This window comes from Pelobates fuscus, chromosome 3 (genome assembly GCF_036172605.1).
Source record: "Pelobates fuscus isolate aPelFus1 chromosome 3, aPelFus1.pri, whole genome shotgun sequence".
Taxonomy (NCBI): domain Eukaryota; kingdom Metazoa; phylum Chordata; class Amphibia; order Anura; family Pelobatidae; genus Pelobates; species Pelobates fuscus.
The window spans coordinates 234,550,424-234,562,790 of record NC_086319.1 but is presented as its reverse complement, the minus strand read 5'-3'; the positions used below and the strand labels follow the sequence as shown (position 1 = coordinate 234,562,790).

At 40.0% G+C, this 12,367-nt stretch overlaps 1 protein-coding gene across 2 annotated transcripts in view; it reads left to right on the top strand.

Moving 5' to 3' along the window:
* The window catches only part of PRPF18 (pre-mRNA processing factor 18), a 101,830-nt gene that overhangs the window by 84,074 nt on the left and 5,389 nt on the right, over positions 1 to 12,367 (top strand). For both annotated transcript variants that reach the window (XM_063448206.1, XM_063448205.1), the window contains one exon: positions 9,226 to 9,381. In XM_063448206.1, the coding sequence (XP_063304276.1) occupies positions 9,226 to 9,381 (156 nt within the window). The remainder of the gene's footprint in view (positions 1 to 9,225; positions 9,382 to 12,367) is intronic.

The following is a 12,367-nucleotide window of genomic DNA, read 5'->3' as shown; positions in this document are numbered from 1 at the left end:
CTGCGCAAAGGCTACCCATAGACGTCAATATTTTCAAAGATCTATCCAAACTACTAGATTTAAAACCCTTTGCCAACAACACAAACCTTGTTATTAAAACCGCCATCTATATGGTTTTTATGGGTTTTAAGACCAAGAGAATTTACCGCCATCTACACAACCCAGTCCACTCACATTCTGCTTCACTCACACTTAACAAAACACATGGATTACTATATCTTGCCTCTGCATCACTCCAAAACCAATCAACACGCACCTCCGGTAGAGGTTAGATACTATCCTACCCACAACGAGTGGTGCCCCGTCACATTACTGGACACATATACCCAGGTTTTACAAGCATCACCATCTCAACCACTTTTGTCTACAAGGTTCGGTACTCACTACCACCACCTTCATGACCCACGTCAGGTCATTACTTACACAACTAGGCCTAAAATCAAATAACTATTCAGGCCACTCCTTCCGCATAGGAGCAGCCACTACAGCGTCCAGTGCAAACATTCCAGTACATGTTATCAAGTCACTAGGGCGCTGGAAGTCCTCTGCATACTCTAGATACATACCTAACCCAGTACAAGAAGTTAGAAATGCCTTTCAAGATATGTCTGGTTAAAGTATGTATATTGCTCGTTTCGTAATAAATTTTGATTTTCTACTTTTGCCCTCTTTATTTACAGGTCTACCTCATCGTCGGTTCCGGCACACCACAACCGACTTGCTCTTGTAATACCATCCCACACCTAACAGTGTTTGTATCTTCTGTACTATCAGGAGCCCTTAACACAAGTATTAAGGCCTTTTGGCCTGTAATTGTGGGAGGGGCGTATGACTCACCTTCTACCTACTTAAGGGACACCCCTTACCTGGCTCCATACCGTCCGAGGTCAGCGCTGCATCACCCTCCCACCCACTCCTCTTTATCAACTCCTTTTTCTTACATTTCTTCTTGGTGGGCCCTCTTTATTTACAGGTCTACCTCATCGTCGGTTCCGGCACACCACAACCGACTTGCTCTTGTAATACCATCCCACACCTAACAGTGTTTGTATCTTCTGTACTATCAGGAGCCCTTAACACAATACTATATTAACCGACCACAAGTTTAAGGCTGAAGGCCTGTATTTGTGGGAGGAGTTAGCGTTCCTATATAATGCTACTCCCCCCTTCCTACCTTGCCGTATACGCACGCTGTTCACCCCACCCACATCACCCTCTTAGACAATTCGGGAGGGCCCCCTTTTACAGGCCTACCCCTATGTCGGTTCCGGCACACCACACCAACTTAATTCCAATCACTAGGTATTTCACAATACGATATTAACCGACCAAGTATTATTTATTTACAATATATATATATATATATATATATATATATATATATATATACACACACACACACACACACACTGTATGTGTCCATCACAAATAGATTTTTTTTTTTTTTCCTCTACCCACTACTGGTTTCCTTTTGAATTACTGGAAATTTTAATCCTGTTGGGTAGTGAAATGTTTGCTTATTTCTGTTAACTGTTTAACTGTTTTTGGCACCCTCATGCCACAATAGGAACTATCACTAATTACAACCAATCAAAGACATAGAACATTCTTTGTATGTCTTGGCTCTGATTTAGTTTTGCCATATGGGCTGAGCTAGAGTTAATAAGCAGCGGAAACCAATCTAAACAAACAACTTAAATATATGTCTGGAAAACGCTCTGCTGTGCATGTTCTATTACAGTGTCTTTCTGGCTCAGGAGCAATAGTTAAAGCAGCATGTGTAATTTAGAGAGCGAGAAATGGGGTTCTGTTCTTCTTAAACCTTGAAATATGATGGAGAGGGGGAAAGCAAATAGTTGCATGTTACTATGTGGTAACACGTACTTCCAAGAAATGCCCATGCATAAATTAAGACATTTAGCTTTTCTGTCTTTTGAAAGACCAAACCACATGAAGTGTATAAGTAATATATACAAGATGATGTTTTTCATTAAACCGTACACTGTAGTGAATTGAAAACCATGATGCAAAGTTTTGGCTAATATAGGGCATCTTCAAATAATTTTTCCATATCAGCGATAAGCACAGCCCATTGTATTGGTTATGGTGCTGGTAGGCTGGTTGTGCCATCTCCAGTTCCGTCAACTCCTTTTAAGTTGTTTGACACAAATGTAAGATCCCATGGCACCTGGGGTCTGGCCATTCAGTCTCCATATTGATAATGTAGGTGTGTGTTTTTGTTTTTGTTTTTTTTAAGCAATGATTGTTTGACATTGTCATAATTGTAATGACATCCATGCTTGGTCCCTTTTTGACAGTGTCATGAAAGGGAAGGGGCATAGTCATTATCACATAAAGCCAGGGTGAATAGCGTTTTCACAACTATGGTGTCAGGAATACATGTTTGTATTCCTGACACTATAGTGTTCCTTTAAGCAAATTAAAGGAACATTCTGGTCACCATAACAACTTCATTTAAATGAAAATGCTATGATGCCAGGAAGCCCCTGGGTGCTCTATTTCCTTTAAGGGGAGAAACTTCTCTCAAATGGTTTAACCCCAAAGGCTTCCTACAGCTCCAGGTCGCTCAGTGGTATACGGCTTCTGAAATGGAGTGTCTGGAAGTGCATTGACGTTAGGGATCGACCGATTATCGGTTTTACCGATATAATCGGCCGATATTCGGTATTTTCGGCAATATCGTATCGGCCAATAGGGATACCGATATTGCCGATAATACCTCCCAGGACCGCCAGGCTCATTACAAGCCTGGCGGTCCTGGGGGGGGGGGCGGGCAGCAAGCGTTTACTCACCTCCCAGCAGCTCCTCCAGCTCCCCAGTGTAAATCTCGCGAGACCCGCTGCCAGCTCTGACGCCCGCGGGTCTCGCGAGATTTACACTGGGGAGCTGGAGGAGCTGCTGGGAGGTGAGTAAACGCTTGCTGCCCACCCCACTTCCCTCCCCCAGCTAAGCCAATGCCACTGGACCACCAGGGATTAACATATCCCCCCTCCCTGGCAAGGCAACAAACAGGGAGGGGGGGGACAACAAAAAATAAATGATAATAATTAAATATATATATAAAAAAATAATTTAATATTTAAAAAAATAAATAATTTTTTTTTATAAAAAATGCCCCCTCACACACACACACTATTATAATACACATACACTACACAAAAACACTGTGTATATAATGCAGTGTGTTTGTATAGTGTGTGTGTGTATATATAATGCAGTGTGTTTGTATAGTGTGTGTGTGTATATATAATGCAGTGTGTGTGTGTATATATAATGCAGTGTGTTTGTATAGTGTGTGTATATAATGCAGTGTATTTGTATAGTGTGTGTATATATAATGCGCACTATACACACACACTATACAAACACACACTGCATTATATACACACACACTATACAAACACACACTGCATTATATACACACACACTATACAAACACACACTGCATTATATACACACACACTATACAAACACACACTGCATTATATACACACACACTATACAAACACACACTGCATTATATACACACACACACTATACAAACACACACTGCATTATATACACACACACACTATACAAACACACACTGCATTATATACACACACACTATACAAACACACACTGCATTATATACACACACACACTATACAAACACACACTGCATTATATACACACACACACACACTATACAAACACACACTGCATTATATACACACACACACACTATACAAACACACACTGCATTATATACACACACACACTATACAAACACACACTGCATTATATACACACACACACACTATACAAACACACACTGCATTATATACACACACACACTATACAAACACACACTGCATTATATACACACACACACTATACAAACACACACTGCATTATATACACACACACACACTATACAAACACACACTGCATTATATACACACACACACTATACAAACACACACTGCATTATATACACACACACTATACAAACACACACTGCATTATATACACACACACTGCATCCACTACACGTGGCATGTATATTTTGTGCATTTACCTTTAGAAATAGTTTTTTATTTTCCAAAATGGTAAATGTACAGAATATCGGCAAATTATATCGGCTATCGGCCTGAAAGTTCACAGAATATCGGTATCGGTATCGGCTCTAAAAAATCAATATCGGTCGATCCCTAATTGACGTCAGGCATGGGTGCTGCAGATTGGCTAGAGTGGTCAGTTGATGCTCTAAGCCAATCGCTAGTTCCCGGTTCATCATTTTTTTTCTTCTTTTTTATGAATGAGGAGTTACTGATTGGCTTAGGGTGCCAGCTGACCGCTCTAGCCAATCAGCGACACCCTTACCCAGCGGCACTCTGTTCTTCCTGACACTCAGTAAATAAAAGTCAATACATTTACACTGATATTTATTTTTACCTGGGGAGATGAGAAGGTCCAAATGTGCATATATAGTAATAATCAGCACAATAGATATTGTCTATCAATGTATTCTAATATTGTAATCCAGAGGATATATTTGACTAGTGATGATAATGCAAATTATTATTTTAAAGTGTCATATTAAATGTTGCGTTTTATCAGTGTAACCTTGCACTCGTTCTCTTAATAGAATGGAAATGGCTGACCAGAAAAGGGTTTGTTAGTAATTTTTAAATAAAGCAGTGCTGAAAACTCTGGAAACCATGGTTTACTCTTCCAGTTGGAGTGAAATAAAGACTACCCTGCCAGGAGAATTTTGATGTATTTTAAAGTTTGACGTTCTGACTACAGTAAAGGCGTAATTGCAAATTTCTGCAATTTTTTTTCTTAGTCAAAACTTGTACAAAACCTATTGGATTCTTTGCTGATTCCATTATTTGCATCTCCTTGAATCTTGGAGTACGTTTTTTCCAGAGGAAATGGTTTTAGAATCTAAGGAGAATAATAATTTTTTTTGTGTGACTTTTTATGGTTTTCATGTATAGAACGCTTAACAGTGTTTGTTAAACCTATTTTAATGTTCTCTTGGAATGTCCCCATTCATTAATATATTCATAAACATTTTTCATAAATCTAAATATATGCAATATAAAGCCAAGCCCCACACACAGTTTGTCGTCTGGAAGGAAGAAGGGTTGGGACAAATTATTATTTTACAAATATACGAAGACTGGTGTTCTCTAAGTTAGACCGTCTATTATTGAAGGACTGAAGCATGGCCAGAATGGAGTTCAGGTCTCCTATAATGTTACTAATATATAGAAAATTAAGCCCCTCTTTATCCTTCTTCTTACTATAAAAGTCCCTAAAATCCACAATGCCCCATCTGTCTACCTGCCTTTGACAGGGTGGGTAGGAAAGACTTTTTATTTGATGGTCAAGGTGAGGCAACTGCAGCCGGGGAGAGCTCTTCTTGTCTGGAGTGCAGCTGTGCATGTGGGCATGGCTCTTACCTCTTCAAGCATGGAACACTACCCGAGTGACTGTGCTCCACACTTTTATTGCTTCCACCCAGTACGTGCCGGAAGTGGCTTGAGTGTGCACAAGCGCACTGCTGGAAGATCCTTCAAGTGGAACAAATTTGCTGGTTGCAACGTGTTACACTTAGAAATTGCTACGTGCATGTGCAAAGCGATCTCGGCACTTTGGTGCCTAATACCAACAGGAAGACCTTGGAGACTATTTAAATACAGCCACAACTACCTGACAGCCAGATGCTGTTCAGCTATGTTGTAGGTGTGCTCGTATCAGTCCTCCAACCCACCCAGAGGCCTAACAAGGTAAGGTTTTTAGACTTTCTAGTATGTCTAATCCTGGAACTTCAGAGAAATCTATGGAGAAAGGTTCCTCTGAAGTCTATCGAAGTCCAAATATCTAGTTTGTGCATCCTGCAATCAGCCCATGTGTCTGGCCCCCTCTCCTCTGCCTCCTTACCTCATGGTCCTATGCCGTGTCTTCCTCTCTCCGCACGGAGATGCCGTGCCAGGACTCTTCAAACCCGTCACAGCCGGCCTGCCTCCACCGATGACTGGCCACAGTACTGAAGGCTCAGGCGGTGCCGCATCCCATGACCCATGCCTGATTCATCCCTCCTAAACCTGTGCTCGCCTGTTCTGACCTTTTGGCTTTCCTGACTATTCTCAGTCTGACCCTTCTGTACTGCGAATCTGGATTACATTCTTTCAGCGCTCTTCTGCGTCGTGGGCTTCGTCTACTAAACAGTGATCCCAACACCATGCCAGGTGGGTTATAAAAAGCAAATTTTTAATAATTGTTCTAAAGAGGCAGCAGAAAAAGCAAAAAAAAAAAAAAAAGCTGAACTTGCTTCTTTCCTGTCTTCCTGTCTTCCTGTCCAGTCTCCAGCAAACCCTTTGTCACCACTAAAGGGGATGTAAGACCCTCACAGAAAATAAGATACGTAAGCGTAAAATGTCTGTAGACTCGAGTTCTGATTTCTCAGGTAACTCATCCTCCGAAGATTTGAATACTTCCTCTGATTAGGATTTTGCCTTTCCCGATAAATTCTTACATAAACTTATTAAAGAAGTTTCTCTGTGTATGGAAGATAATTTAGATCTAAGTAAACAGAAGAAAATTAAATCCTTTTTTTTCACACTAAGCATAATTATATCATGCTTGAGGAGTGGAGATTTTCCTCTAAGAAAACATTTGTTACCAAATGCTCTAAAACTATATTTTCTGTTAAGTAATTAGAAAATAAGAGCTTCCGAAAGTTGATGTACCTATTGCACAGCTAGGCAAGAAAAACAGTCTGCGTATTGAAGACTCAAGTGAGTTGCAAAATGTCATGGACAAGAAAGCGTAAACTACTTCAAGAAAAATGTTTTTATCTAATGTTTGGCTGAGAGGTTGGTAGGCAGACACTTCATCCAAACACTCCTAATGTGACGTGCTATTCAAACAAAGTAGATTGTTTCTCAACTGGATGATCTTCTAAAACAAATGGCAGAAAGGAAAAGGGCACTTCCAGAAGAGAAAATGTTGGAACAAGAGATTTGCATACAGAGATTCTTTTTGCAGCATCAGTTCAGGCAACTATCAAATACAAAGTTTTTAGGAAAAAGAATGGAAATTCTGACCCCAACATAGTAGTAGGAAAATGACTGCATTATTTTGAGAAATGGCATGATATAACAGACAAATGGGTCTGAGGGTATCACATAGAACTTGACAGTCTTCCTCAAAAAGGTTTCATTTGTTCTACAGTTTAAGTTCCCATCATGTCAGAAAATTTCCCTCTAGCAGTTCAAAGCAGAGTTGTAGAAAAACCTCAGCCTGCAGACTACTTTAAATGGACCCCAGACAATTTTTTTTAGTCCAGAAAACAGATTCCTTTAGACCAATTTTGGATCTCAAAAAGTTAATTATCACATAACAAAGAAAAGTTTCTGTATGGAAACCATCCTTTCTGTTGAGTTTAAGTTTGTTAGATGCCTATGTAAATTATTTTCTATTTCAGGCAAGATTTCTCCCATTTTTTGGGACCTTTTGTTCAGGTTAAAAGAGAACCTTCTTATTACTCCAAACCCACCAGCTTTCGGCTAGAGGGGCCAATGGACAGCTTGAGACTCAGAGAACTGAAAGCAATATGGATGGCTCCCTTAAATTTCAAACACACTGCATCAACATGTTCAGTTTCACCCAGAGAACACCACTACAGTAGACTACAGAAACAAACAAGGAGGAATACATTCCTCTTCTATGTATTACTGAAGAATAATGCTGTGGGCAGAGTTAGAGTTTCCACCAATGTATGTGATTCCTCGAGTTCTATAGCAGATAGTTTGAGACAAGGCAAAAATTGCCCCGGAAAAGTTTGTTTTCTCTCCTCATAAACCTGTCAAAAGGAACCTTCTTGCACCTTCCTTTGTCAAAAACATCTTGATATATGTCTTAGTGCATCTATAGACACTGAAAACTTTCAAGCTCATGGCAGATTCTGATGTCTAAATGCTCAAGTCCTTAGGTCATATATATTCTCTTTTCCGCCAAGAAAGAGTCAACCGAAGTGTACTCCAGAATTTAGTTGAAATTTTCCTTCCTATCCTCCCTCCACTCACATCTAAGGCTGTACACGGAAAATATGAACTAAGCAACAAATCATGAATGCCTCAGCCTAGCTACATGATAGGAAAGATTTTCAATTTGTGGGGGTGGTGGTGAGTGGGCATACAGACAATCAGGGAAGGACAGAATGAAAAGAATTGAAAATGTGGGTGGCCAGATAGAATTGGAAAGTTGGGGGTGGTCTGACTCTTGACCTCGCATGATACCTGTCACCCCAAAATTAGTGTATGGGCAGGGATAGAATGAGAACAAGGGAAAGAGAGACAGAATGGGGGGGGTTGAGGGGAACACTGAATGTGGACTGAGAATGGAGAGCGAACAGACTGAAAAGGGAGTTGGACTAACATAATATGGGGCTAAGTGGACTAATAGCGATTGGGTGGGTGGGTGGACAGACAGAAGAGGAGCATTGGGGTGGATTGTATGAAAATAGCCAAAAAAAACAATAGGACTAAAATACTGCAGAAAATTCAAACAAATATTGAAAAATATGCCAACACCCCTTAGTGAAACTCCTTTGGTAATAAATGCACGTGAACCAGAGCGAAAACAACCGGCTCTGGGTTTGCAGGCTATAAGGGAGAGAGTGAGGCCCTCTGATAGCGATGGATCTTCTCTGGATGTAACTTCTTTATATACAGGAGAGAGAGAGAGCAATGAAATCGAAATAGTATAATACAGTTATAGCACAAAAGTTATTTAAATATATATAAAACTCTAACATACAAAGTTTAGTTTTTGTGCACAAAGAAACTCACAAACTGCGCATAACAACATCTGGTAGATTATTTTGCTGTGTTTTACTAGTATTGCGAATGCCTCTGTCTAGGCAATTGATACTTCGATTGGCGGTAGCTCTGCCCAGTGTTTAGAAGTGTCAGGTGTAGGAAAGTAGTCCATACTTTAACCCCTTAAGGACACATGACATGTCTGACATGTCATGATTCCCTTTTATTCCAGAAGTTTGGTCCTTAAGGGGTTAAGGGAGACAGTGTCTCTTTCAAGTTGCCTAGATGTTCACACTGAGCCAGAGGAAGATAATTGATATCTGGTAGGACTTGAATGCAATCTTCTCAATCTTTTTCTTTCTCTCTTTTTTTTTTCTTTCTCCCTTAGGCAAACGATGCCTATCTACAGATGGCGATTGGGAATGCTCCCTGGCCAATTGGTGTTACAATGGTTGGTATCCATGCCCGTACAGGTCGCGAAAAGATTTTTTCCAAGCATGTAGCTCATGTGCTGAATGATGAAACGCAACGTAAATACATTCAGGTAATATTAATTTAACCAATTCAAACATTTTCTCTTCCTATTCTTTTATGTTCTGTTCTTCCAAGTGCCATCTGATTTTGTAGTTATGGATCCTCTCACTAGATATTATAAAAAGCTTTCAATAAATAATTAAACCTATCCTCCTCATTAGATTTCATCCCTCCATCCAATTTTCCCAAGCATCATTCTATCTTTTTCTCTAAGCCAAATATGTGGTCTGTACCACTGTTGCCCCTATCACTTCCTCTTTTTTGACTGTTAAAAGACCTAAATATGAAAGTACCAAAGATGGACTGTGCTTTCTGCAGTCCAAGTTGTAAATCCATCAGGAGGCAGCACTCCAGTATATCCATAAACTCAGTAAACCCAAAACGTTGTGAAGAAATTAATGAAATACCCTGCAACCTTGTGGTTTTTGTCAAGCCTGACTGCCAAGTCCAGGCTTTACTAAGTTTGCATAGTCGAAATTAGTCAAAATGTTGCCACGTTTACTTTGTGGATGAAACTGGGTGCTAGATACCACTCCTAAATGGCTTGACAAAAGAAAAGAGTGGGATGGGCCAATAGATTCTCAGTAACATAGTGATTACACGGAGTTGTAGTGAAACACTCTTTTGGGTGTTTTATTCATTTTTGGATTTTACACTCGTTTCTGGGTTTGAACCAACACAGTCCATTGGACGTGTGTTTTTAAGAATTTGTACATCTATGGTTTTTGCCTGAGAGCAGAAGTAATTTAATATGTTTGTGGAATGAGTAAGTTTCTATGAGGAACTCATCAGGTGTGAGTGATAAGCAGGTAAGAATGTGGTAGCCCTTCTTTGTGCGTCAGGTATACTTTGATATCTGCAGGGCGTGATTTGTCATTAGACCGAGTAGGTACCTGCCTACTGGCACCTGTCCTTTTTACAGCACTTGTGTGCCTGCCTTTTTGGAGTTTGGCTGGTCTGGCAGGTGAGATAAATTTCAGCAGTGCCCTCGGTGGTTTAGCCATCTTCCTATACTTAATAACAGAGCAGCATAAACAATTGTAGAGGGTGTAAAGTACAGTGTTCTCCCAGCTCCTCTAGTGTCTGTGTATGAGGTTGTACAGGACATGGAAAGGGTCACTAACCATCTGCCTACTAACAGCCTCTTAGAAAGGAAATACCTTGAAGGAGAAGCAGGGTCAGGACTGAATTATGTGCACTTTATAGCAGCTCCTGCTGTTCTACCATCAAACATAGGAGAATGAGTACGTTGCAAATAAACCGTCAAACTCCACATACCTGTACCCTAAACTACTCTTAAAAAATAAACACCCCAATACTAAATGTAATCACACTTTAACCCTAAACCTAATTGTTTTAAAAAAACCCTCATACCACAATTATAAACCTTTAATTCTCTTAACACTAAAAAACCTGCTCCCCCGCACACACTTTATTTACCCTTACCATTCTAACTTTATTTTTCCACTGCATACAGGTACTATACTGACAGATTCCAACAAAGGCCTTGAGTTAATAAGCTTTCCAAATGATTCAATAATGTTGGAAATTTTTTGCAAATGATTTACCTACAGAAGCCACCATTAAAGTCTATGTGGATTTTTGTTGCTGAATCATTTGAAAGTTTTTTTTTCTAACAGTATTGAATCATTTGTAAAACGTATTAAATAGAGGCCATAATACATTACAAAAATAAAAAATATCCACATCTAGTTGTGCAGTTGTCAAATTAAACATTTTTCTCATGCTGTTTTATGAATGGGAAGCTACTGATTGGCATAGAGCTTCAGCTGGTTTCTTGGCCAATCAATAGCACTCCTGTCTGAGGCAACCTGTTTGAGGCATAAGGACAGGAGCGAGCAGAGATAAATGCACTGAAGAAAATACTTTAGGATTAAACTGTTTGTGAACAGTTTAACCCCTTAAAGGGACTCTCAAGTGCCAGGAAAACAAACAGTTTTCCTGGCACTGCAGGTCCTCTCTCCCTCCCTCCCACCCCCCATCCCAGGTTGCTGAAGGGGTTAAATCCCCTTCAGTGTCTTACCTGTATTCAGCGCCGATGTCCCTCAACGCTGGTTCAGGGCCCGCCGACGTCATCCGGCGGGGGAGACCTATTGCGCATTAATCCTTCCCATAGGAAAGCATTGAAAATGCTTTCAGTGCTTTCCTATGGGGATTTCAGCGATGCTGGAGGTCCTCACATAGCGTGAGGACGTCCAGCGATGCTATAGCACAGAAAATCTGTGCTATAAACCCGGAAGTGCCTGGGTTAACCCTGCAAGGTAATTATTGCAGTTTATGAAAACTGCTATATTTACAGTTGCAGGGTTAAGGGTAGTGGGAGTTGGCACCCAGACCACTTCGAAGGGCAGGAGTGTCCCTTTAAGGTACGCCAGCGCTTCCAATAAAGATGTTATGGTGCCTAGGGTGTTCATTCAAATGTTCATTACATCCTAAATGTAAACAAAACATTTAGCTCAATGATAGATGTTCAAAAGATTTAACTCCCTTTTACTGAGCAATGCATTGGAATGTATACCTTTTAAAAGAATAGCACATAACATTTAATAATGACTTAAATCCTTTCCATCCGCTCCATATACCCAATATCCACCCTCTTATTCATTGTTTCATACAGAATATCTTGTAAACATTCTGCTTTTGTATGTTCTAATTAATCAGAAGTTACAATCTAAAGCAATGTTTGTAATTGCATTGTGTGCTTTGTAAATTAATTAGTGGTGGCAGAGGAAGTTTGATGTCACTGAATGAAATATCTCAGGAACGTTTGTGTTCTCAAACTGGCTGAGGCTTGCTGTAGTTTCCATGAATTCACAAAAGGAAAGTTGGGTGAGACGACACATACTATTTATGGAATGTTTGGTATTTAACGAGTTATGCACTTTGAATTCTTTTCTGGAAATTTACACCTTCTTTGTATACCAGAAATTTTATATTTCCGGAAGAAAGCAACAACACTAGTAATTTAGGTATTT